This window comes from Cervus elaphus, chromosome 1 (genome assembly GCF_910594005.1).
Source record: "Cervus elaphus chromosome 1, mCerEla1.1, whole genome shotgun sequence".
NCBI classification, from domain to species: domain Eukaryota; kingdom Metazoa; phylum Chordata; class Mammalia; order Artiodactyla; family Cervidae; genus Cervus; species Cervus elaphus.
Genome location: NC_057815.1, coordinates 43,572,117 through 43,598,922, shown reverse-complemented (window position 1 = coordinate 43,598,922; position 26,806 = coordinate 43,572,117). Strand labels below are relative to the sequence as shown.

General features: G+C 55.3%; 1 protein-coding gene and 1 long non-coding RNA gene across 8 annotated transcripts; one reads left to right on the top strand and one right to left on the bottom strand.

Annotated features, from left to right (window-relative positions):
• On the bottom strand, nucleotides 1–11,338 carry LOC122693545. Its single transcript, XR_006340944.1, has 4 exons — nucleotides 10,918–11,338; nucleotides 4,907–7,846; nucleotides 1,027–1,482; nucleotides 1–564 (listed from the first exon to the last, which is right to left on the bottom strand). It is a non-coding gene; the product is annotated as an uncharacterized LOC122693545 (long non-coding RNA).
• Nucleotides 1,325–26,806, top strand: USP2 (ubiquitin specific peptidase 2). 7 transcript variants are annotated; one of them, XM_043900979.1, is made up of 14 exons: nucleotides 1,325–1,461; nucleotides 9,636–10,453; nucleotides 10,678–10,863; nucleotides 22,175–22,225; nucleotides 22,738–22,861; nucleotides 23,029–23,140; nucleotides 23,240–23,350; nucleotides 23,509–23,573; nucleotides 23,767–23,870; nucleotides 23,958–24,038; nucleotides 24,174–24,252; nucleotides 24,443–24,550; nucleotides 24,742–24,862; nucleotides 25,077–26,806. In XM_043900979.1, the coding sequence occupies exons 2-14, from the start codon at nucleotides 9,677–9,679 to the stop codon at nucleotides 25,162–25,164; spliced, it is 2,007 nt and encodes a 668-aa protein (XP_043756914.1). In that variant the 5' UTR covers nucleotides 1,325–1,461; nucleotides 9,636–9,676; the 3' UTR covers nucleotides 25,165–26,806. The 7 variants fall into 7 exon arrangements, with proteins under 7 accessions (XP_043756914.1, XP_043756929.1, XP_043756920.1 ...); XM_043900985.1 differs by lacking the exon at nucleotides 1,325–1,461 and adding an exon at nucleotides 2,388–2,526; XM_043900975.1 differs by lacking the exon at nucleotides 1,325–1,461 and adding an exon at nucleotides 3,461–3,590.

Sequence of the window (26,806 nt, the reverse complement as noted above, 5' to 3'; positions counted from 1 at the left end):
GGTGAATGACAGGGAAGCCTGGTGTGCTGCAGTCCATGGGGTCGCAATGAGTCAGTGACTGAGGGGCTGAACCAAACTGAAGTCTGTTAACCTTTGATCCAATTCTCTGCGGAATTCCGCTTAAGCCCCTTCATGAATATGCATACACTGCTCAATCCCTTTCATGAATATGCATGTACTCTTAGCTTAAAACCCCCAATTTTGCTGTTCAGAGACACACTGCTTGGGGAAAGATCCCATGTACCCTCTTTACTTGCTGCAAGTAATAAATTCTTCCTTCTCCTGATCTTTTGACTTGGTTGTGTCTTTTGGATTGACACCCACCAAAAGGGGAACCCGGTTTGGGGGTAACAATAAGGAAACAAAAGAGCTGAGATCTGGAAGACATTTATTTGTCTTGCACAAGAGGGACACAGCTCTCACTGCTCCTGGAGCAGAGGTAAGAATGAATTCAGCTATGTTTGTAGGCAGAACTTTGAGGATTTCCCTCCTGATTGCCTCTAGTTCCTCAGGGAAACAGAAGACAAGGAGGGACGTGGGAGAGTGGTAACGGACAAACGCCAGCTGTAGAGAATAAGAGAAGCAGTTAAGGACACTTGGAAGGACTGATGGTCCGGGTGAAATTGAAAACCTTGGACTTGCCTTGGCACCAATCTACCTGGCCGTGTGGTTTTCTTCACGGTGGACGAAAGGGGGAAAGTTATATACAAAGAATGGAAGTAACAAAAAATCAAGTTTCCTTTGGCTTTTTCTTGAAAGACAAAAAGAGAATCTCTTCTACTGACCCGGTGCTACCGTTTACCCACTTCAGGAAACACCACCAATCACTCGTCTCATTTTAGTAAAATAAGCAGAGAGTGTCTTAAAGAGCAGAGAAGAAGGGAAGAAGCAGAAGAACTGGCCCTCTCCCAGTCGGGTGGGAAGGAGCTGGAACATTTAGCCGTCCCTAAAAGCTGAAAGCTGATATGTATGCCCTGGGGTTCAACGCTGAGCCTTCTCCCCGTGACCCTTCCTCTTTCCCAATACCTTCCAGCTGTCCCGTCGTGTCATATTCAGGTCCACTTCAGGTGCTCCAACCACCCCCTCCAAGCTCCTGTGCCTTTTCTCCACGTGGTTCTCTGTATATGTCGGTCGCCTGGGAGATCCTGGTCGGGCGGGGCTCTGATGACGTCACAATAAGAACAAGCCAATCGCCGTGACGCGTCTCAGTGACGCGAGACGCGAGGTGTGGCTTTGCCGGCCCCGGCGCAATGAGGCGGCGGCCCGCTGGGTGGCGCCGATTTCCCGGGGAGGTCCTTTCTGGGCCCCCGGCGGAGGTGGGGTAGAGGCGGGCAAGAGCCGAGGCCAGGGAGCCCTCTGCGTCAGCGGCTGTTCACTGCGCCGCTCCAGTACCAGCCGGGACTCACCCGTAGCTCCATGCTTGTGCCCGGTTCGACTCATCCATCCGCGGAGAATAGGCAGGTATGTGCCACCTGTCGGAGACTGGGGAGGGGAGGATACGGAGGGCAGTGCCGTTTGAGGCTCCGAAAGTGAGGTGTCAACGACCGCCTGGGCAGAATGGGCACTAGAAATGTAGGGCAAATGCCAGCTGCGCTGAGGATCTCCAGCTGTGGGTGCCAGTTGTGTGTGTGAGCCAACAGCTCAGGGTGCCAGGGAGAGCCATCTGTGTGCTGATCAGCGTGTTCTAAGGAAACGCTGCCTGAGCAGGACCATATCTCCGAGCCCTGTGTGGGATGTGGCGGAGAGTGATGCCTGGACCCTGACAACCCCCTCCCCACGTGTGCGTGGCAGCTTTCTTACTCCCTCCTCTCAAAGCTCCTGGGGGCTTGTCTCTGGTCAGTTTGCCAAAGGGGGTAGGGTTGGGGGGGGGGGGGGAGGGCAGTAGTTAAGTGGACGGGGGGGTAGATTTTCCACCAATCCCAAACCAGAAAGAGGCATCTTTGAAATTCTCACCAATCCCAAGCCAGAATCAGGCACGGGATGCTCCAAGGCAAGTAACTTATACTCAACAGCCTAAGGAAGTCCTGGCCAACCCATTCTGGCTGTCCTCTAAGGAGGAGCATCTACCTCCCGACCTGGCCGCTCTTAGAATGGGACTGAGCTGGAGATCCTGCCCATGCTCATCTCCCCAGGCACAGGCAGGAGAAGGTCCCCAGAGTCCGACATGTACAGTGGAGGAAGGAGAACTGGTTGGGCTGCGGCTGGAGCAGCCACCATTCCTTTGATGCTGTAGATGATGCCAGACTGGAGTCGGAATGAGGACTGGAATGAGGGCTGGGGACGAGGGCGTCCTCTGAAGTGCATCGTCAGGACCTGAGCTGAGTCAGTAGTCTCTGCTGAGACAGGGTGGAGGCACCATCCCGGGTACTCCCAGTCCCCAGGGAGAGCCATCGAGAAACAGGAGAGACAGACTGGGAGCTGACAAGAGCACCAAGGCCCGAGAGGTTAAGAATCCTGCACCTTCCTCCTGTGACCCTGCCCAGCCAGCACGGCTCTGTAGGCTCGGGATCCTGAACACTCCTCCAGGTAGAGTGGAACCACTCCAGAGCAGCCAGGCTTGCTCCTGGTAGCCTGGGGGAAGCTACACTTGCTATATTTTTCTAGGTAGAGAAGGAAAGAGCCCAAGTGGGCCTGGCCCTTCTCTGATGGGTGGACTGCATATATGGGAGTAGGGCAAGCCTCATTTGCCTTGTCAGCTATGGGACACAGATCAGCTCGGAAAACCATGGCGGTTTTCTGACATGAGAACAGGGCACTCCCACGGGGTGGCCTGGAGGAACCTTTTTTCCCTAGCAAGTTTCACCCGACAAATGCTACCACTAATTATAAGTGGAAGTATTCGATTTAGTAGTAATGATCATTTATTGAACTCTTACTATGTGCCAGGAAATTAACAAGCATTATTTAATCCTCACCTCCATGAGGTATATCATTATTATTACTCCCATTTTAAGACTAAATAAGGTTTGGACCACTTAAATGACCGCTTAAATGTCTCCAAGGCAATAAAAGGGAAAGACTTGGAATACAAGCCCAAGCCTAGAAGTCCATCATAAAAGAGTTTGAACTGGAAACCTGAGAGAGGTCCCTTCTGCCTCTCCCTGCCTCTGTGTCCTTGAGCCAGCTGCTGTCTGCCTCCAGGTCCCCTCTACCTCAAAGCTAAAGGAGGTGGACTGGGGCTTCTTCCTCTTCTCTAGTTCTGTGACTGACACCTCCTTCTCCATATTTTTGCCTAATTCCACCCCCATCCCTCTACCCTCTTTCCAGTTCTGCTTCCCCTTGAGTCCCCCTTCTGTTCCATTTCAAAACGCTCCCTGCAAACAGTCTCCTAGGGTCTCCTTGCCTGGCACCCACCTGGAGAGGGAGGGCCTGCCACTGCCCCTTTAATTCTCCCTGGGCTCAGAATGCCAGCGAGTGGAGCTAGCCATCTCCATGAGGTCAGATAAGATACTATATATATCGAGTCAGTAACCTGAGCCCCGGATTACCCGGCCCAAGTCAGACTCCTGCTTCTGGGCTCGCCACTGCGCTCCCTGCCCTGCCGGGGAAGGAGAAGCCCCCCAGATCCTGCCCAGTGTCCCCGGACACAGGTCAGTAACTGCCCCTTTGGTATCCGAACTTCACAGGGCTGTTGTCCAGAGGGCCCTGGACTGTCTGTTTGAGGGATCCCTGTCTGTTTGGGGGAGCATGTGAGAGGCCACCCCACCAGGCCTGGGAGGTGCTATGGGCAAGACCAAGGGGCAGGACCAAGGGCTGGGAGGCCAGGAGGAAGAAGCTGAAGCCCTGGAGGGAGAGGGAAGGAGCCTGGGGCTCTCCCCTCGAGTGGGGGTTCCAGGAGAGTGCCTGGGACAGTCGTGGTTGGAAAACAGAATTTAAGGATTCCAACACTGCCTGGGGGCTCCATATCTTTGCCTTTTCTTGGAGGTGTAGAGATGCCCACCCCCTCTCAACCCAAATGAAGGAGAACCCTAAAGAGACACTGCCTTAAGCCCACCCACCTCTTCTCCTCCAGGCGGAATTCTGGTTTTAATCTCCAGTCTCTTTATCTTACCTCTTTTACCCCTTCCCAGGCCTTGAGTAACTGTTGGGATCTAGAGCGACTGAGAGGGACCCAATCCCCTTGATGACTCCCGACCAAAGCATATCAGGCACTAAATTGGTGGGACAGAGGGTGCCAGCCCGAGAGGTAGAGCCGCTAGCAGCAGGCTGAGGCTCCCAGGCATCTGAGAGCAGTAAACAGAACTCCTGAACTGTGTGAGAGCACAAATGTTCCCCACCCCAACCTCCCCCTCTGCCTACATCTTCCACTCCTGCCAGGACATCCCTCGACCTAGGGGATGACGCTTGTGTCTAGGCAGTGTCCCAGCAGCTGGGCTTGTGGGTGGGAAAGTGTAGATGGAGACAGGGCCCCTCTGTCAGCCCACTTTACCCTTCAAGGTCAGCTGTCTCAGTGCCTCATTCCAATGTTGTTAGCAAGCAGCTTTGGGAAGCTCTGAGGTCACCACTGTGACGGTTCCCAAGCACCTGTGGGACTGGCTGGGATTCCCTACTCACCTCCTCAAACACAGATAGGAGGAAAGGGGTGGAACCCCACTGAGGTATATGTCTGAACCCCAGCTAGGGGCTTTCTATCCAGGCAGTGGCAAGGCCACAGAAGCTGGCGTGCCTTCACCCCAGACAGGAGAGCGGATCTGGGCAGAGAGGGGCCATGAAGGCTACAGGGATGTTGGGCATCACCCATCCCATATCCTGGGGGCCAAGAGTGCCTGGCATTCCTGGGGAGCAAGTCCCTCCCCTGACTGGGCAGGTTAGGGAGCCCTTCACGTGAGCAGCAGGAAATGACAGTGGCTGACGTAATGGGCTGGTGGCCCCAGGAAGATAGGGTTCATTTTAAGCTCTGACTCACCTAGACTGGGTACCCAAGCTGCCAAAAGGGTAGGAGGCGGGGGACATGCAGGAGCTTGGCATCACGGGTGAAATGGAGGCCTCCTGGACCATCTCTCAGCAGATCAGCATTGTTCTGGGGCTCAGGTTGCGCCTGGCTTCGCTTTCATTTGCCTGCAGTGGAAACTCGAAGGGCAGCTCCTTTGGGAGTCTGTACCTGCCACGCTGTTTTGTGTAGACGGCGGCCACCTGGACCCCCTCACCCCACGCTGCAGGCCCCCCACCCTGTGCCAACTCAGGGAAAGGCCCGGGAAGACAGAAGGGGGCAGCGGGTTGGCTTCAAGGTAGGCGTTAGCAGACAGAGCCCAGGTAGGTCCCAGTCCCAGTGTGACCCCGCGGGATCCACACTACCTCTCCAAACCCTAGTTTCTTCATCTGCACACCAGCTTAATAACAGCACCTGTTGCTTAGGGCAGTCGTGAGGATTAAGTGAGTGATTAATACGCAGTGTCCCAGAAGTCTTAGTGCTGATTTAAGCTTTAATAACTTCAGAAATATGAATGCTAAATGCTTCACTTGTCTGTTTCACTATTTAAATTTCTTGTCTATTTGAATCAAAGTATTTTGAATTTCAATTTAACATTTAAAAAAATTAAACCTTCAAATGATGTTTGTAAGCCAGGGGCGTTGGGAAGGCTGTCTCAGTGTTGGACTTTGGGCTGCTGGAAAATGACAAGCTGCCTAAGAAGTACCCAGTGGGATGCCTGGTCCAGGGGTGCTCTGTACCTGCTGGCGGGGTGATGGCCAACTGGTCCCCTCGTCCTTTCAGGAGGGAGAGTGCCTCCACACCTCCCAAGAAGGGGAACTGAGTAAAACGAGGGGGAAGCAAGGGAAGCCTGGCAGAACAGGGAGGGGCCAAGGGCCCTGGTGAGCCTGCACGGAGGAGGAGGCTGGCAGGAAGGCTGCCCCACTGTCCGAGGTGGCAGGCACCTGGGGAGGTGCTGCCTGGAACCGCATGCCTGTACTTGCCAGCTCTGGGTAAACAGCGAAAGGAGTCGGGCAGCAGGGGCCCCACGCTGGGCAGGGAGGGGCACGGGGGATCACAGCCAATCGGCTGGCCTCCCACTGCCCCATGAAAGGGCCATTCAGTTCAGGCTGTTCCTTTGGCAACGAGGAGACTCGCGGCCATGTGAGTGCCCGTCCTGTCCCTGTCTTAGGCAGCAGAGCTATAGCCAGGGCCGCGGCCCGCTCTCCCGCCCAGGGTGCCTCCTGCAGCCTCCAGGGACAGCCACGCCAGGTAACTCGAGGGGCACCAACCCAAGCTGTCTGCCCACCTGCAAGGTGCTGGCACTGTCCTCAAGGGCGAAACTAGGGGTTGGGGGAGGAGACAGGCATGCTCCAGGCCTCAGTCGCAGTGGGGACCCTCTCCCCAGACAGAGGAACTCTCTGCCAGATGCCAGCACTGACCAGACAGCTTCCAGGGGGCTGTTCGTGGTGGGGAGGCCTGTCAATTGTCTGGCAGATTGAAGCAGACAGGAGAGCAGGGTTTAGGAGCCCTCCCGCGAGTGGTACAGCTCCACTTCCGACCCTGATCCTGCCCAGGGCAACCTGTGGGCCATCCAGGGCCGTCTGTCCCTATCTGCTGTACCTGTTTGGCCCCAGCACTTCTGCGTCAGCAGGGCCAGGAGAGGTCGCAAGCTTGGGGTGCTGCCTGCAGAATACCAATTCCCCCGAGCTCGAGTGTGGGGGGAGGAGTAGAGAGACCCGTGGGGAGGAGGCAGGAGTTCAGGCCCTTGTGGGGGTGGGGGGCATATCTGATTGGCTGCCGGGTGTCCCAGAGCCCAGCTCCTGAGACCTGGAGCCTCTGTGACTTTGAATTATTGATGGAACTCTCCAAAGTGAAATAGAGCAGGACTGGTCCCACGCCCCCACCCCGAGCCTCTGCCCATCTCCGCCCCTGGCCTCCTCAGCCTTCCTCCTCTTCCTCCTCTGGACCCCAGGAAGCTAAGCAGATGGGAGGGAAGCCTGTGGTTCCCCCAGCCCTACACCTGGTCCTCCTCCCGTTCTCTTTTCCTAGAAAGGGGTAGGAGGTGTGCTGGCCGTGGGAACATGGCTGGTTGAGGGAGCCCCCAGCCAGGCCAGGCGGGAATAAGGGTGGATGGTAATTTATAGGCCAGGCCTTTCTGACGTCGGCCTGGACTGAAAATGGCTAGAGGTCTCTGGCAGAGCCTGGAAGTTCTGTCCTGGGGCCTATATGAAAAGTGCCACCTGCTCACCTCCCACCTCTGCAACCTATCCCATACCCTACATGGACTGAGTATCTACAGCTCTCTGCCAGGCACTCAGCACCTGGGGCTTGGCACCAAGTCCCCTCTGCCCTAGTGAGCGAGGCTGCGGCCTAGGGCAGGCTGTAGGCTGCCTGAGCCACTGACTGCCAAACAGCCAGATTCTGCCCACGACCCACTCATCTCACTAGGAGCTGCGGGGAGAACCCCAATGCCCGGGGCTGCGGTCAGAGGCTGGCCCGGCCAGGAGACAGCCAGCCCCGACATTATTATAGGCCTACAAAGGGAGGAGCCGGGCTGCCTGGCAGGGCTGGGAGAGGAGATAATAACCACTGTCTTTGTTGAGAGCTTTCACATGTTATTATCTCATTTATTCCTCACAACAACCCTGTGAGGTAGGAATCATGATGATGATTACTATACTGAGTTTGCAGGTGAGGAAATTGGGGCTCAGAAAGGTTCAATGACTAGGGCAGAATCACCCAGCTAGTCAGCCACGGGGCAAGACTCCTCTGAGAGTCCTGGGTGGCTCTGCACCCCCACCACCCCAGGAGCCCCCAAGAGCCCCTGTTGGAAAGTAAGAGATCTTACCTACTCCTCCTTTGCCCTCCAGCTCCATTGAGATAAAGCCTGCAGGTTTACGGTGATGGAGGGACTCTGGGGGTCCCCACGTGAGCCTAAATTTGATGGGGGTGGTGAGTCAAGGTAAAGTGGGAAGGGCACTGGGCTGGAAATCTGAGAGACATGGACACCAGTCCTGGCTCTGCTAGCATGTGACCCTGGGCAAGTCAGTGGCACTTTTCCACTTGTACAACGGAGAACATAAGATAGATGACCCTTCATCGAGTAGACACTCTCATATGCCCCCGGGGCGGGGGAGGGGGGTGGATGTCCTAACCAGTCTTAATTGGCTAGAGCTTGCACTTGGACACAGCTGACTCCAAGTTCCTGAAAAACAGCTCGGGCAAACATCTTACTGTTTAGTCTGAGTAACAGTTGGAGGATGTTGCTACAAGTCCTTTGTAGCAACAATTAAAGCGAGCTTGACAATGAGGGCAGGTGACAGGTGCAGTGCATCTAACTGATAATCACCCTTGTTTCAGCAGCGGGGAAATCTGGGCTAGATTCCCAAACCTGATGTCCCCGTGGTGAGACCTGGCTCTAGCTGTTTCGCATCGGTCAGCTTTGGTGTCCTCTATGTAAAGTGTGGTCGTGGCTGTCCACTCCCTAGGCCTGTGGGAAGGTTCAATTGGATGATGAATGTGGAAATGTCCTCTTTCACTTGTGGTAAAATATATTTGATGTGAAAGTTAAAAAAAAAAAAAAGTCGTCGACCCGTTCAGGCTTTGAAAACTCAATTCAGAGGTTCTGTGTTCCTTCAGCAGATCACCCCAGAGGCAAGGACTGCAGGTGGAGACAGGAGCTCTGCCTGCAGTGCAGGATTTTAGCCTCTAGGGGGCCCCCTTTGCACGAGTCATTATCACCATCAGTTTGCTGTGGGTACTGATGGGGGGAGCCCTGGGAGGCCACAGGGCCCTAACTCCACTTAGAACTGAAGGCTTAGGTCAATGAAGAGGGTGGGCTCTACCACACAAGGATCCCCCACCGCAGCAGGTGGCCATGTCCAGGGAAGTACTCTGGGATTGAGTCTGGAGACTGAGGTCAAGCGTTCCTCTCAGCCACTCATCACCACCACCCCCCACACCTAAGCCCCTTTCCTCCTCTCATGGGCCTTCCTGTTCCTCATCAGGGATCTGGCTAAATGATCCTCAGGTCATGCTGTCTGAACAGTGTAAGATTCCCAAAAGATTGCTTCCAAAGAGGGGAGCAGTCTGAACTCTTGGAATGTCCAGCAGTTTTTAATCCAGGGGGTGAGGGCGGTGGCATCCCTCATCTCGGGGGTGCCTGCAGAAAGAAACCAAGGAGAGGAAGCAGATGGGATTTGGGTTGGAATACTACTGGGGGCTTTTTTTGTTTTTGTTTATTCAGCTGCACTGGGTGTTAGTTGGGGCACGTGGGATCTAGTCCCCAGACCAGAGATCGAACTTGGGGCCCTTGCATTGGGAGTGCAGAGTCCTAGCCACTGCACCACCAGGGAAGTCCCTGGAATACTATTTGTTGCTTGAAGGGCTGCAGAGGTGGGGCAGTCCCTGCTCTCAGGCTGGGGGCTTTGAGGGGAGCATCCAGTCCAAGCAGTGCTGAGACTGATTGCCTATGTGGTTTATGAAAGCCTGCTCAGCTCTGGGGCTCTCCCTGAGGTGTGAATGCCTGGGTGCAAGGAGACCTGCATGCCGGTGCGCACGCACATGCAGAGGTGTGTCCCGGTGGTGGGCCAGTGGCTTTCCTGGAAACAGACAAGTATGGTCCCTGGTTGAGGTCAAGCCACTGGGGGATGGAGAGCAGGCACAGTGGGAGCAGCCTGACCCCCGGCAGGGCCTTCTGACAACTGCTTTCCTTGTCTTTCAGCCCATGAGGCTCCCAGTCCCCACCGAGTGCCGCCCTAAAGGATGTCCCAGCTCTCCTCCACCCTGAAGCGCTACACAGAATCGGCCCGTTATACAGATGCGCCTTTCACCAAATCGAGCTATGGCACCTACACTCCCTCTTCCTACGGAGCCAACCTGGCTGCCTCCTTCCTGGAGAAGGAGAAGCTTGGTTTCAAGCCCAGCCCCCCCACCAGCTATCTCACCCGTCCCCGTACCTATGGCCCCCCCTCCATCCTGGACTATGACCGAGGCCGCCCCTTGCTGAGACCCGACATCATCGGGGGTGGTAAGCGGGCGGAGAGCCAGACTCGGGGTACCGAGCGGCCTTCAGGGAGTGGCCTCAGCGGGGGCAGTGGATTCCCTTATGGAGTGACCACCAGCTCCCTCAGCTACCTGCCTGTCAGTGCCCGTGACCAGGGGGTGACCCTGACCCAGAAGAAGTCGAACAGTCAATCAGACCTGGCCCGGGACTTCTCCAGCCTCCGGACCTCAGATAGCTACCGGCTGGACTCTGGGAACCTGGGCCACAGCCCCATGCTGGCCCGCACGCGCAAGGAGCTGTGCGCCCTGCAGGGCCTGTACCAGGCAGCCAGCCGCTCCGAGTACCTGGCCGACTACCTGGAGAACTATGGTCGCAAGGCCAGTGCACCTCAGGTGCCCACCCCGACCCCTCCCTCACGAGCCCCCGAAGTCCTCAGCCCCACCTACCGACCCAGTGGCCGTTACAGTCTGTGGGAGAAGGGCAAGGGCCAGGCCCTTGTGTCCAGCCGCTCCAGCTCCCCAGGGCGAGACACCATGGTGAGTTTGCCCCTTGGGGACCTGGTGATGGGCTGGGGAGGAAGCCACTGATGAGGAAAGGGCTTCCACCTTGACCGACAATCACAGGCAGAGGTTTTCCTTCCCAGGCCTCACAGTGGCTGTTCCTATAGCCCAGGTGGGGACGAACCAGGGAAGTCATCTCAGCACACCTGGTGCCCTCGTGGCTTGATGTCTTTGCTCAGGGGCTCTCCCACTCTCCCCAGGAAATGCACTTCACGACCCGTGCCCTCGATGATGGCCCTGCAGTGCTCTTGGAAATGCCCAGCTACCCTCACACACACTGCGACTTTTATCCTCTGCTTTCCCACCCAACATGCCTGAGGCCCCTGCAGGCCCTGCCCCATCCTGGACTGCACGCTGAGACCCCCAGACCACCAGTGTGCCCTGTGGTAAGAAAGGCCGCCCCGGCCCTGACTGCATCTCTCCTCTGCTCAGGCTTTTACCTCTCAGTCCAGAGACATGGCTTAATGTTGAGACGTAAGACATCAGCAGAGGAGGGTCTCTCCTCTGGTGGGCGCAGCCTGGCTCTGGACCAGGGGTCTAGACAGGAGTAGTTCTTGTGTGTCTTTGGAGAAAATGGTGCAGAACTTCTTGCCTAGGGCTTTTGATGATCCAGTCTCTCTACTCCAATGTGCCTGGGTTCAAATAAGGGAAGAGGCTCTGCTGGAGACTTGAGTGAGGGCTGGCATGACCCACCCACATCTGATCCCTGACACACCTCTCCTGGGGCACTGACTACAATTCCTCCTCTTGTGTAGTCATCAATTTACCCATTAGGTGGTGAGCTTTCAGAGGATGAGAAAGAAATCAAATCTCCAGATCCCTCACTACGTACCTAGCTCAGTGTAGAATTAGGCTGACCTGCGTATCACACGGATGATTGGATGGATGGGGGAGTGAATAGATATATGGAGGAATGAATGGATAGATGGGGGAGTGAGTGGGTAGATGGATGGATGGATATGAGTGGGTATGCAAAAGGACAGGCAAGCATATGGGCAGGAGAACTGGGTGTTGTGTCATCTTTATTACTTTATGTGCCCTTCGACTCTTAGGACACATGTCTTTTAGAAACAATAGTTGTGCCACAGCAAGAAATGCTGCTTAGGGGACTTGTCCAGAAAAATGGAGCAGGGGTACAGGATGGGGGCGGGGCTTTGGGACACAGACCTTGTCATAACTAAAGGTCCTGAGAGGACAACTTGATACCATTGCTTAGAGTCTCAGCCTTGCTGGACCCCCTGTGAAGTGCCATGGGAGATGCAAAAGCTGGTGCCTCCCAGAACATTCAGACCCTAAGAAGGCATGGCTGGCTACGTTGGAGGGCTAGAGTGGACAAGGAATGGCAAACGACAGAGCTGGCCTCGGAGAGAAAGACACGTTCTCAGGGGACATGTACTTGGGTTGAAGTGTGATTGGCTGGAACAGGTCTGGTGTTGCTCATCTCAGGGGCAATCAATCAGAAAGCAACTCTCAATGGAGGGGCCTGGGTGTTAGGGGCCTCTGAGGGGCTCCCTCCCTTTGTTCAGAAGGACTCTTTATGGGGCTCAGTGTTCCTAAAAAGTGGGGTCTGCAGACTGACTAGCTCAGAATCATCTGTGCGCTGAATTGTCTGGGGGCCCCATCCAGACCCCCTGGAGCCAAACTCTCTAGGGATATAGGGCCTGAGACTCTGCCCTTTTTCACAAGCTTTTCAGGTAATCTTCAAGCACACTGAGGTGTGAAAACCTCCCCTCCACAGACTAAACTACAGAGCCGTTCTCAGCCCCATCTCAGCCCCAATCCGTGGAGAGCAGGGCGGCCTCCTTCCTACACAGGCAGATCCCAAACCTCCTTGGAGTCTCCACACCCTGGCCCCAACCTCCTCCCCCAGGGCCAGCCTGAGGGGAGTTTTGCAAGAGGACCTCAGAGGAGTGGGCAGGTGGACCCAGGGCAAACTCAGCCACTGTAACATCCCTTTTTCCCTGTCCAGAAACAACCCACAACACACAGGAGTAACCAGCAGCCCTACAACTGAGCTAGTGTTTCACTCTGAGCTCTTCCTCAAGAAAAAGGTCGTCTGAGTTTTTCTGTAACAGAAAAACCCGAACGAATTTCCTGGTCAGCTCAATACTACCAACTGGGAGAGACCCCTCCTGGGCTCAGTGGTGTGAGGCCTTGATTTGATCTCACTCCTCTCCCCTCACCACCCTCACCCTCGCTTCTGGTGCTGATCACATCTTGCTGGGGTGAGAACGACCCTGTTTGTTCTCTCTTCTTCTAGAAAGAAGTGGGGCCTGGACCACTTCTTTCTAGAACCAGGTCGTTTCTTTTCTGACCTCCATCCACGGCTCTTCCCATCTCATTCATTCATTTTATGGTGTTCAGCTTACTAGCAGCGTAACCTTAGAGAAATGCGTGAACTTCTGAACCTGTTTGCTCTGTAAAACGAGAGCGGTCATAGTTCCCACTTCAGAGATCCTGGTGTGGAATCAAAGGTTGTGGGCTTGGCACTTAGTAGGTGCTTGATCAATATCAGTCCTCCCTTCTGCCTTCCAGGTGCTTGGGCAGGGGCGGTTGGGGGGTGGTGGGGGGGCAGGAGAGTTGTGAGTTGTGGTCCCTGCCCTCAGGGAAGCTTGGGAAATAAGTTCTAAAAATAGTTGCAACAGGAGGCTGCCCTAGGTGTTTTTTCAGTGTCATAGGTGATGGGAAAGGGAGAGGTCATCCGAGGCTGGGATGAACAGTTTGACCGCTGGAAGAACACTTTGCCTCTTTAACCTTGGATACCTCTCATCTGAACTGTTGCCTCACCCATAAAAGGGAATGGTCATGCCTGCCCTGCCCACCTCCCAGGGATGTCATGAGGTTCAAAGCAAATCATGGATGTGGAGGAATCTGCAACCAGTAAAATGCAATGGGAGAGCTGGCTTAAACTCAAGGGGGAAAAGGTGCTGCTGGAAAAGAAGGGGCCTTTGGCAGCTGACTAGAGTGGAGGGAGGGGACCACCGCTGGGAGGAAAAAGGTGAGAAAGTGCATCCCAGGGCAGGGCCCCGGTGAGATCCGACTCCCCTGCTGCAGCCCTGGCCCCCCGGGCTCTCTGGGCAGCTGACCTGAACTACAGGTCAAAAGAAGCAGGACCAACTGGGGAGTAGAACAGATCTAACCAGATTCAATCCTCCTGTTAATAGTAACAGCCCACATGAACTTGGAATATCACAGACTCAGCTGAGCACGAGTGAAGAACTGGTGGAGGGGGACAAGAATTCTCAACACCTCCCGTCCATGACTGGCTTGCTTAAGCACCGACAAGACGCCAGTCCACAGAGTGTGCGCTGTCAGCCTAGGGCAGTGAGGGCTGCCCTAGACTCCCCCTTCAGATAGATTGCAGGAGAGTTGTATGTTGGTTCAGAACTGGGGGTTTTTTTGTTTTGTTTTTTTTAAAAACTTTCACTACCCACAGTGGGGAACTTCAAGCCAGGCCAGGTGGGTTGGCCCTGCAGAGAGCCAGGGGTCCACGCCCCCAGCTTGGTCACATCCCCCCTCCACCCCACCTCTCTTGTTCCCCTGGGCCTATGGAAGGACAAGCTGTTCCCAATGAGCCCTGCCCGGGCTGCGCTTTAACCCCTACAATCCACGCTAATCCTCCACTCCACCCACTCCAGCTGCTCTCTCCCCTGAGCCCTGGCAGTTCTGCCTGCGAGCTTCAGCCCTGCGCTCACCCTGCCCAGGGCACCCTCTCCTCTCCCTCAGAAGAGCTGGGAGCTGGCCCAGGGCCCTCCAGAGCACAAGTCACGGGCTGGGCACCTGCTACTCAGATGCGGAGCCCGGCCCAGCCTCTTGCCCTCACACGGCCTCTCCCACACCCTTGCCCTCTGCTCTGGGACCTGTTGCTAGGAGCAGTCGGCCTGGGCACCTGGACTACCTAGATCCTATTTGCCGCTGGGGGGGCTGCTGACTCATCTCACAAAGCCTTGGGTTCCAGCTGTTCAGTGACAGGGAGATTATATAAGATGAGGTCATGTGATTTTCCTCTCGGGTGGGACTTTGGACTTGACTGCTGTCAAGCAGTGGGGGGAAGGGAGGAGTTTTAGTCTGAAGTGGAGGACAGCGGCGGCTGTCCTCCAGCTCCTGGGTGAGAAGTGTGACCTTTCCCTCTGTCCCCGGCCTTCTCACTGTTTACTCAGCCACGCTGAACTGCATCCCTGCTGTCCTGTTTGTCCAGCTTGACAGCCGGAGACCCTGGGGCTTGTCCTCACCCACTCGGCCACCTGGAGGAGGGCAAACTTCCTGGGAGCCCGAAGCTGTGCTCACAGCCTAGGAAGGTCACACACAGGGGTCCCATGGCTGGACTGATCCTAGCTGCTGAGAAAGAAAGGGCAGTCGGTTTGTAGTATGTGGTCAGAATCAGCAAGACGCCAATGTCTCAGGCCTTGAAGACGGGCTGTGGGCTGTGACCTGGCTGGTGGCCTTGGAGCTGCCTTACCCAGGCTCATTTTCTCAACCAGTGCCCAGCACCATGCTCCCTGCTTCCTCCTCCACCCCCACTCTGGGATGGATGTCTCTGTGAGTGAGGTCAAGTGGCATGGGGGTGGGCTCAGCAAGGCAGGAGTCCATCCAAGCCTGGCAAAATGTTCCCGGCCTGTGGGAGAGCCGCTCCACTGACCATCCTGCTGCAGAAATGAACATCGCGTTCAGGGCCCAGAGCTGCACACGTTCCCTGCACCTTCTCACCTCAATGGAGACGTAAAACTGGCGCCCCACACAAAGACATAAACGGGAGAGGGAAGTGTGTGGGCCTCTGGAATCCAGCTGGTCCAGACCAGACTGCCCAGGGGCTCCAAGGAGCACAGAGCTTTAGGCCTCCTGGGGTCTGAGTGATGCAGGAAGGAGGAGCTTCCCAGGGACCTCCGTCCAGCTGGCTGGCCCTCCCTCCCCAAAGGAACTGGAAGGCTGAGAGCTGAACCCCTAACAAGGACCCTGAGCCCACACCAGTTCAGTCAGACAGTCTGTCCCGTGTTGCGTGGGTAATTGCAGGTGCGTGCCGGAGCAGGGTTTAAGCCATGTTTCTAAACCTGGGACTGGGCTGCCCCCTAACAGCTGAGAAAGCAAGATATTTGCAGTCTTGTCTTCACACAACTAACCCTGACTTTAATTTATTTAAATACTCCATCCGTGCCAGGGGGGATTTGAGGGGAGAAAATACCAGCAGGGGAGGCAGGTCAAGCACAGGGTCTGAGAGATGGCAGTCTTGGGCTCCAGCAAGGAGTTCTGCTCAGGTTAGCTCAGTGTGTTTGAGGCAAAAAGTCACGGAGCCAGAGCCAGATTCAGATCCCTGAAGACTGTATGCTTTGTCCATGCCACTTCAGGAAACAGCATTAAGGAAAAAGGGTCTCACAGAGTCTTGAGAAATGACCACAGTTCTTCATGGCTGTGTCCAGCAGCCATCACACCTGCCTGACGAGACTGGACCCCATGTGAATTTTCCCCAACCAGACTTCTCAAAGGGCACCCATGCAAGAGGCTTCCCCAGCTGGGCCTCCCTCCCTGCTCCCAGCAATGCCCCTGACCACCTACATCCCAGGAAAGAGGGAGAGAGCAGGCTGGCAGAATGCCATGATGTCCCCGGGGTAGCTAGCCTACGTCATGGGGAAACAGGTCAAACGCTCCAGTGGGTGACCGCCTGACAGCACTTCCTGCAAATCACTTACTCAACACGCAAACCCAGACTTACCCCACCCTCTGAGGCTCAGTGGGACTTCCAGCACCGACTGGTCTGGCCCCCTTTCGTGATGAGCCCAACACCTCTATTAAGCACCCACTAAGAGAACTCACAGTCCTGCCCTTGAGGTATCAGTGTGATGGTACAATCAACACACAAGCTCAGACCATTTACAGAAGTCTTAGAGACATGTATAAGACAAAGATATACATAGTAAGACAGATTGGTATGGTGGAAACTGAATGCTAGAAAACCGAGAGTATGCTATGCAGTAATGGAATGTTTAGAACTTGGAGTTTATTAGAAAAGGCTTTGTGGAAAACATGAGTTTTGAGCAGAATATACAAGGAGATAATTGCCAGAGAACAGGAAGGGCATTCTAGAATCTCCTGGTAGTTGTCACTAGCATGGGTTTTGCTGTAGGACCCATGTGGGTTCAAAGCCCCACACTGCCATGTACCAGCTCTGCAGTCCTGGCAAGTCGTTTGAACTCTCAGGGCTTAAGATCCTTCATTTAGAAAACAGAGGTAATAGTTACTGCGTCACTGTCACTGAGTTGTTATGCAAGTTAACTGGCATAATGTATATAAAGCACTCAGCAGTGCCTGGCATTTAGTAAGTACTTTACTGGTGACAGTTTTGTTAAAGGAGAGAAGGCATGTGCTAAAGCAGGTTGATTGGCAGTGGGGATTAGTGAACAGTGAGGGTGGTGACCATGGTGCTATCCAGCCTAAGGATCACAGCCTCTCAGACAAGGCTACCTAAGGCTTCCGGACTGGCTGGAAGAGTCAGGTGTGTCAGGGCAGGGGAGTGATGTGATGAAATGCAAGCCTTGCTGCAGACAGTGTGGGACTGGCTCAGAGGGGTGTGGTTAGGAAGAAGGAACCATGGAGGGAAAGGTGGTTGCATCTTGTCCAGGGCCCAGCTCTGATCCCGGCAAGGACAGTGCACTGGGAGATCTGCGCTTCTAATGTCGCTTACCACTGAGGAGGATGCCCTGAAGCCCCTGCCTCCTGCCCACTCCTCCCACCACTGAGGCGGGAACACGGGGGCGACCGTCTGTGCTCCTCTCTCAACAGCACAAAAGTGCTGTTCTGTGGGAGGCCTGGGGTACAGCCATACGTGTGTCCTGGACACATTCCCCATGTGGCTGCGGTTGTGTGTGCAGTGCGCGTGTACATGTGGGGATGAGCAGGCCAAGAGGAACAGAAGGAGGCCACAGATGAGTAACAGCACACACTGCTGCCTCTCAGAGTATTTTTAAATGCTAAAAATACTGGCTAAAAATAGCCCTCAAGCTCCAAACAAGATACTTTCTCCAGGCAGATTCTGTGTGGGTCCCTGATAGGTGAGACGGAGAAGCAGGAATAAAACCCAGAGACCTCTGATCTCCGAGCATTGCTGCGCTTAGGGTCAGAGAAGGACACTCCCCTCCACACACCAAGGGAGCACCAGTTTCCCCACCAGCTGTGACTTTCTTCCCACCCCCCCAAAACAAATCAAAATCTGAGATTCTCAGATGGAGTTGGGTAATTGGGTAGATGAGGTCAGAAAAATGTTTCTTCCTGGGGCCAAAAGGGACAGTGACCTGTTGTCATGTAAAAAATCTAGGCATTGCCTTTCCTGATAGTGGGCCAAACTAGGACTGGAGGGAGGAGGGGAGTTCGTCCAGAAGCCGTGACAATCTACCTTCAGGCCCTCTTACCCTCACGGATTGGGTGGATATTGGGCTCCAAGAAAGCCTGAGTCGTCCCCTCCCACCCACACGCCCAGAATGTTGTGCAAAAGTTTGTGCGTGGGTGCATTTTTTCCTGAAAAAAATGAGTACAGGGCTTTCATCAGGTTCTCAAAATGATCTGCAGCCCTCCAAAAGTTAGAAATCTTTCGCTGCCTTCGGGGAAGCTCACCCGCTGACACTCGGCCTTGGAGACGTGTCCTCTTTGGGCCTCAAAGACAGTTTCTCCCGAGTCCCAACTGGAGGTGGTTCCCGGGCTCCGCGCTCCGGTCCTGCCCGCCCGGGTCCGGCCCGCCCTCGGGGACTGCAGGTCTCGGTCGCGGGCTGGCCCGCCTGGTCCCGGGGGGCTGCGGGCAGCTGGGCCGGGGGTGGAACCGCGGGAGGCGCGGGGGCGCGGCCTCACTCCGGTCCGCGTGCCGGGGCCCGGGGGCGGGGCCGAGCGGGGCGGGGCCGGGTCCTAGCCCCGCCCCGACGATGACGTCGCGCGGCCCGAGGCGCCGGCGGGGCCCCCAGTCGGCAGGAGCGCGAGAGCCGGCGCCGGGGCGGTTGGCGGCTCGTGCCGGGGAGGTTGAGGTGCGGGAGCGCGCGGTCGGCCCGCCGGAACGGTTACCGCCGGGCGCCGCGGACGGCGTACTGTGGCGGCCTGGGCGTCCGGGCCGTGGGACCTCGCGGTACTCCCCCGCGCCCTATTGGCCAACGTTAGGCTAGGGGCCGAGCCCGCCGCCCGCCCCCCAGCATGCGCACCTCGTACACCGTGACCCTGCCCGAGGAGCCCCCCGCCGCCCCCTTTCCCGCCCTCGCCAAGGAGCTGCGACCGCGCTCCCCTCTCTCCCCTTCCCTGCTGCTCTCCACCTTCGTGGGGCTTCTGCTCAACAAAGCCAAGGTACGCGGGGCCCTTTTCCGGGACCCTCACGCCGAGGGCTGGGGCTCTGCTTCCTTCCCGGGGTGCCCCCCTCCCGCCCCCTTCCACCGCGCGCCCGCCCGACCGGGGCACAGATTCTTCCCAGCCCCCACCCCTCCTTTCCCAGGGTCTCCCTACAGGGAATGCCCCCTCCCCAGGTGATCTCACGCTTACTCGCGGCCCCCTCCCCCTTGCTGAGGTCCCTGCCCCCCACCCCGTGTCCCCCGAGTCCCCCTACCCCCTCCCTCTCCTTGACCCCAGCACCAGGTGGCTCTTGGGCTCGTAATTCCTGGCACCTATCAGGACAGGTGCAGAAAAGCGTAACCTTGACTAGTTCTCAGGGTGTGAGAGAACGGGCAGCTCGCTGGACTCTGCGGGCGTGACTCCTCCAAGGCTAAAAGCCAGCTAGAAAGGCTGGTGAGAAAGGGACCGCCTCCCCGTCACTCATCGCTAAACGCCCTCTCCCAGAGGGTGGGCAGCAGGGGTCCTTTGACCCCGCGAAGGGCAAAGGAGTTGCAGACAGGGAAAGAGGTCAACATCCCTTCCCTTCCCTCCCCTCCCCTCCCCAGTTCAGCTAGGTGGGCACTGGAACCCTTCAATGATGTAGCTGCCCCAGAGTGATGCTGGGGCTAAAAGCTGGGCACTGCCCCCTCGGGGAAGGGAGAAGGGGCCAGAGCTTGACAGATCTTATGTAACAGCACAAGCTCCCGTGTTGGCAGTGCGTGCACTGCCCCGTGCCAGGGCCACACCAGGCTCCTTGGCTGCAGCCAGGACTCATGGCTGACCCTCATGGCACAGGTGAAGTAAGCCGGAAAAGCCCTTTCCTGGGGTCTCAAGTGTGAAGACACAAACCTCCATCAGCCTTTCTTCTGTGGCCCGTGTTCCCAGATGTTTCCTCCATGCTCACATAGCGGCGGGGCTCTTGCTCCTTCAGTGGGTGGTGAATGCTGTCTGTTTACTAGCCATGGAGGTGGCACCTGCCTTCTAGAACAATGGCTGCTCCTGAGTCGAATTAGGTCTTCTGATGGCTAATTTTAAGGAAGTTTTTGCCCCGAACTTTTCTCAGCTCTTTGCACTTGAGCTCCAGCAGCCCAGCTGGAGTCATTTCCTTCTCCTGCTGAGAGGCTGGCGGGCAGGGTCTCTCCCAGCTTCTCCAGTTTGGGCCTCTCCCTGTCAGCCCTGAGGTAGGATTGTTTTCCCCGTAAGAAAGGTCACTCCTGGGACATTTTGTTCCCCTCTGGAATGGAAACTGCTGACTTTCCCTGGAGCTCCTGATTTCCTATTCATGGCAGAAGAATATCTGGCTGGGCAGAGAACAGCCCTGCTCTCCCCTCCACTCCCACCCCCTGACTCCTGATACCCATCCGCCTTCTACCACAGAGTGCTTGGAAATTGGCAGGCACTTTCAAGCTCAGGAAATTTTAGACAAAGGCACAGCCCCCACCCCCAGAATTAAGAGGGTCCTGGCGAAGAAGCCTTAAAGGAGCCTCCCACATCTCTCCACCAGCCAGGCCAGACATAGGGTTAGATTCTTAAGAATAGTAACCCCGATCGATCATGACCTGTTCTTCCTGACCTGCCTCCGCTGCTTCAGAGAGGGAAGTGTCAACACCACAGGAATGCTTCATTAGAAAGATGCCTCCAGCCTCCCATAGCCGCACCCCCACTGGTGCTATGTGACTGCTATCTCAGTCGAGGGCCCACTTTGGTGGACAGTGACAGTCATCAGCGGTAGAATGCTTTGTTTCTGTGGCCTGTTTAGACAGATGTTGTCTGAGGCATGAGGGGCAGGTGGGGGAGGGGTGCGGAGTAGATCTGATAAAGCACTGCTGGAAAGAGGTGTTCAAGTGGGTATTCTAGGGGAGGAAGAGCAGGTATGCAGGTGTGGGCAGGCTTTAATGTTTAGTTCCAAATGAGCAACACAGACTTCAGTGTTAATCTTGAGCCCCAGGTCTACTTCAAAAGGCTGATAAGGTCTTTGTCCAGGGAATTATCTCTGTTGTGGCCCACTGACTGGAACATCAGGGTTTAGATTGTCATAAAGGTAAGATTTAAATGTCGTGTCTGAAACCATACACTGCTGATCTTCAGTGATGCTTGTACCCCACCTGCTGCCAATAGGCTTTTCTTTCTAGCTGCAGGTGGACAGCAGGTCTGCCTGCTGGTTTAGGTATTTCGCTCCCTACCTGTGAGTGTTAGACCTGATAACTGGCAAGGAGGGATCGTCTTACTTGTGGGGGATCAGCAGGGCAATTCCTGAGAAAAGCCCTCCTTCAGCCTGCCTCTCCCCACCCCACCCCCTTATGCTGACAACCTCATGGGCTTTGAGCTGCTGACAGCACACGGCATGAGTAATTTTAGCTGAGTTATTTCAGGCTCCTGTTCTGATCAGGGTTGAGCTGGCCCCACGCATGCCCCAGCCAGTGTTGCTCCAGAGTTGCCTGCTCCCGGGTCCCCTCTCCAAGAAAGTCGGTAGCAGGCTCATCTGTATGCTGATGCTTTAACCCTTTGAGCCGGAAGGTTATCTGACTTCTTGGAGGTTGGGCCAGGATTAGCCAAGAGACCTGGACAAACATTGCTCAGAGTCCTGTTCACTCTCCCACCCCCTCACCAGCCTCCACAAGAAGTACAGGAGCTAGAGTAGCACCTTCAGCCAGGTGCTGACCTCTGCTTGGCCGCAAGCTGCCATCAGAAGGATTCCCAGCCAGTGGCCGATCAGGATGTTGAAACCTGAACCAGGAGGGAGGATTCTCCCAGGCTCTAAACCGCCCTCAGGAGCTGAGCTCAGCTGGAAGGAATTCCACCTGTCTCTGGCAGTTCAGAATGGCAGGCCGACTGGAGATTTTCCCCAGCTGAAAATCTAAACTCAGTTTAGATGTTTTGTCATTGAACTTTTCAAGACCTCCATGAAGTGCTCATTATGACAGCTGCTTTAGATATCAGACATCTCAGAGTACAAATGTAGGTCATTTGAGAGAGTGCCTGGATTTGGGACCTGAAATTTGTCAGAATCAGGTATATGAATTCCTAGCCTCTGGCTTCTAATCTTCAGTCTCCAATATGGCAGAGAATGAAAATTATTAACATAAAAGATGGGGGGAGTAATTACATGTCAGTTAAAAAAAGCAAAACCACATAAGTCAAGAAAAGAAAGCAAAATCTTGAAGAATGTTTTTGTCGTGTGTTGAAAATGACAGGCATTCCATACCCCCTTTTCCTACAATGTAAGTAGATTAAAGATGAAGAGAGGATCATGTGTGTGGCCTGAGGCTAGTGGCTACAACTGGCAGAAAGTTGCAGAGAGAACCTAACGTAGGCCAGGCCTCTTCCTTCAGCCTGAATATGCCTCCTGTTCTTTGCTTACAGAATTCTAAGAGCGCCCAGGGTCTGGCTGGTCTTCGAAACCTTGGGAACACGGTGAGTTCTCCCCAGCCCACTTCTTTCCCGAGGTGGGACTCAGTCCATCTCAACTGGGACTGTCTAACCAGATGATCCTGGCTGCAGCTCACTCCCTACCCCCAGGCCCATTGGTACCTGCCCTTCCTGGCTGATGTTTTACAGAGTTGCTGGGCTCTGCCTTACCCCCACCCCAGCAGGAAGCACTGCTAAAGGGCAGTCGCCCTTTTAACTGATACCTCAGTCACTTTCCTGGATCCCTCTCCCCCAGGACATCCATCACTTCCCACTCACTCTGTCCAGCTGCCCGACACTCTTTTGTACACCTCTGCAGTAAATAACCAGTTACTTCACCCATGCCAGCAGTGGGGATTTGCCTCACTTCAACACTGTGACTTACAGAAAGAGGAACCTGAGGCTATGGGAGGCTTCATTTGTAGGCCAGGTGTACCAGAGGGCTCTGAGTGTTAGGTAACTAGACATGCCAGCCAGGAGTCTTTGTTCCGCTGCTGATGTCCAGTGGTCTCCCGCAGTGCTTCATGAACTCCATTCTGCAGTGCCTGAGCAACACGCGGGAGCTGAGAGACTACTGCCTGCAGCGGCTCTACCTGCGGGACCTCAGCCACAGCAGCCGTGCCCACACGGCCCTCATGGAAGGTGAGGGCCTAGCCCTGGATGCTTTTCTACGCTACTGTAGGAGTCAAGGGTTACATGCTTCTCTCCCATTACTCTTCCTCTGGCTTCTTTTTGTTGGGACTCTACAGAATAGAGAAAATGGCTCAGCTATCCTCCACGCCCCCCCTACCCTTTTCTTCTTCCTATAGAGTTTGCAAAACTAATCCAGACCATATGGACCTCATCCCCCAATGACGTGGTGAGCCCCTCTGAGTTCAAAACCCAGATCCAGAGATACGCACCACGTTTCGTCGGCTATAAGTAAGGGCCTTGGGGACGTGTCCCTCCCCAGGGTGGGTGGCGACAATAGCAGATTTGAGGGACCAGAGGTGTCGCTTACTCCCTTTTCTTCACGTTCAGTCAGCAGGATGCTCAGGAGTTTCTTCGCTTCCTTCTGGACGGGCTGCACAATGAGGTGAACCGGGTCACAGCGAGGCCCAAGTCCAACCCTGAAAACCTCGACCATCTGCCGTAAGTAGGAGGAGAGGGCTGGGGCCCGAACTATGGGAACTTCTTTGGGGATAATGATTTCAGAAGAACTTTGAATGTTAAGGATTTAGATGGCTAGGTCTTTACACTTATCATGGTTTGAGCTCTGACCCAATTGTCTTCCTCTCTTTGGGTCCTAGTGATGATGAGAAAGGGCGCCAGATGTGGAGAAAGTATCTAGAACGGGAGGACAGTCGGATCGGGGGTAAGTGCAGGCAAGGGGGCCGGGGGTGGGTTGCCTGCCTTCCCTGTTAACTGCTTGGCCTGAGCAGAGCATGAGAAGCCCATTCTCCCAGCACCTCTCCTGCTTCCCAGTGCCCAGGCCCCAAAGGACTGAGGTGGGAGCAGTGAGAAAGGAGACATGGCATTTAAGCGTCGTGTATCCGTCTCTTCCCCAGATCTCTTTGTTGGGCAGCTGAAGAGCTCCCTGACGTGCACTGATTGTGGCTACTGTTCTACGGTCTTTGATCCCTTCTGGGACCTCTCTCTGCCCATTGCTAAGGTAGGCACCCCTGTCGCCCCAGTTTTGAAACTCTCGCTCTTACCCTTTCACTTCGTTGACCTCTGACCCCTCGCTTCTCTCTCCTAGCGAGGTTATCCTGAGGTGATGTTAATGGACTGCATGAGGCTCTTCACCAAAGAGGACGTGCTTGATGGCGATGAAAAGCCGGTACATCACCCTCTGTGGCAGGGAGGGCACATCTCCCAGAGTCCTCTTGGGGGCAGACCAGCCTAGAAATTGCTGCATTCGGCCATTGGCCTCACCCATGAGTCCTTCTCAGCTCTGTCCTGTTATGTCTTTCAGACGTGCTGTCGCTGCCGAGCCAGAAAACGGTGTATAAAGAAGTTCTCCATCCAGAGGTTCCCAAAGATCTTGGTGCTCCGTATCCTTGAGATGGTCAGGGCAGGGGCTAACATTAGAGAGTGACTGAGCACTGGGGGCCAGGTGAGGGCCGGCGGGGTAGGACGAGAAAACGCGCTGGGCCCTCCCCTCCTCTGCCTCCTGAGATGTGTAGCGCCCTCAGGGGCTCTGTCTCCTGTGCTGACTCTGCCCTTGACTTACACCAACACCAGATCTGAAGCGGTTCTCAGAATCCAGGATACGAACCAGCAAGCTCACAACATTTGTGAATTTCCCACTAAGAGACCTGGACTTGAGGGAATTTGCCTCAGAAAACACCAGTAAGCATTTCTCAGCTGGAAGCACAGAACCAAGGCACGGGTGTCTGAGCTGCAGATGGGAGGTTCCAAGGTGGCGGGAAGCTGCTGAGGAGAGAGAGGTGGAAATTGGGAGGAGACGCAGGACTGAGAAGGGTAGAAGGGGAGGGTGCAAGGGATACCTTGGGGCTTGACACCTCAGGCTTCCTCTTCAGACCACGCTGTTTACAACCTGTACGCTGTGTCCAATCACTCCGGAACCACCATGGGCGGCCATTACACAGCCTACTGCCGAAGTCCGGTGACAGGCGAGTGGCACACTTTCAATGACTCCAGGTGAGACGGGCCTCGGGCAGGGCTCCCGGCTGTCAGACACCCGTCCCTCACCCAAGAGCGGTCAGGGCCAGAAGGTGTGGAGCTGCCCATTAGAAGGCTCTCCAGGAGATGGCCTCGGGTGTCCAATAGGTCAGAGACGGGCCCTCATGCTGCCCCAGCTGCGTGTCACGGGCCCGCCAGGCCGCCAGGCTGACCTGTCCTGCTCTCTCCACAGCGTCTCCCCCATGTCCTCCAGCCAAGTGCGTACCAGCGACGCCTACCTGCTCTTCTACGAGTTGGCCAGTCCGCCCTCCCGCATGTAGCAACGAGGAGCTACATCCCATCCTCCCTTCCCCGTGGTGGCCCCACAACCTAAGTTTTTTTAAAAAGACCAAAAAAAGGCAAAAAAAAGTCCTGACAAATAAGAGGAAAATAAAGGAAAGTGAAGCTGCAGAGCAGGAGTTGCTGCAGCCTGACCGGAGCCTGGAGCGGGGAGCCCGGTGCCCCCGAGCCCCGCCTGGTAGGGAAGATTGGCAGGACGCAGACTGAGCCAGCACAGTGCCCTTGGCTTCTCATGTCTGCATTTGTAAGTGTGTGGTTCTTTTCCCGTGTGTGATAAACCGCAGCCCTCTGTGGGGAGAAGATCTTGTCTAAGGGCCCACTGGCCTCGGCCCAGCCCCTGCCTCCCGAGAACACAGCGCCCTCTGGAGCCTGCTGGGAGGATCGCCGCCTGGAACGCTGCCCATCTTTGCCTGGACCCCGCTCACCCATGAGCCAAGAGCCCTCTTAAGGCTGCTAACTCCGGGGGGACAGATGAGGGGACGTCTTTGAAAAAAGCTGTTTTTGATTTTTAAAAGCCCAACTTTTTTTTTTTTTTAATTACCGTAACTAAAGTTTTCAGACTGGAGATGCTCTCTTTCACACCTCTTCACAGCTGGGATGTTGTGCTGGTCATTTTTTTTTTTTAATTCCTCAAGTACAACTTTTCTAGTGCTAGCCCCCAGTGGTGCTAGGTGGGAGTTGGCCGGGCCCAAGCACAGCCACAGTAGACCTGGGATCTGACAGGTTTTTGGTTTTTTTTTTAATGTTTTGGATGGAATCTAGTTGCCTCCAAGAATTGTGCCTTATAGTGTTTGGGGACCAGGGGGTAACTGCCCCTCCCTGAAATATCCCTCAGCCTCTTCCCTTTTCCCCAGTGCCATGTCCAGAGCTACTAGGGAGCTCGGGGTCACACCCACAGCCCCTGGCTCATTTCGCATTGCAGTGACATGAAGAAGAGAGTAGGTAAAAGGAAATTCTTCTGATAGTGTATCAAGTTCTTCCCGCCAGCTTCCTCTAACCCAGCCCTGGTCTGCTCCCCAGCTGTTGGAAGGATAGCACGAGCCCCTGACCCTTGAGCTTCTCTCACCTTTAATTTATTCTCCCTTAACTTGCTCCTTCGCCCCAGCCTCCCTGCCCCGCCCCCATTCTCAGAGCCTCCTGACATAGGCCCTTTGGACCGAGTTTCTCAGGGATGCCCATGCCACCCTCAGCTCCCCTTGGCATCAGTCTGCAGTTCAGCCTGGGAGCTGGAGTCTGGGTGTCTGGGGACATCTTGCCTCAGTTGTATGGTTCTTCCCCAAGGGCTTGATTTTGCTCTTAAGTCATCAGGCAAAACTCTGTGTTGTCCCAGAGAGAAAAGCTGTTGAGCACCAAGGCCCAGAGCTCTGTGCGTGGCGCCCCTTGCGCACCCACACAGCCGGGCCCTGCCTGTGCCCCTCGAGGGCAGAACTCTCCCGTGCTCCCAGGAGGCAGCAGAATAAGACGCCCTGAGTCTCACTGGCCTGACACCCTTCTCCAGGGAAGACCTGTGAACCTGAGCCAAAGGGCTGGTGTATACACTTGTTTACCGTGTAAGCAAGAGTAGATGAATGTGTGATGTACAGTGGAACCTTGTACAGAATAAATCATAGCTTTGAGAAATAA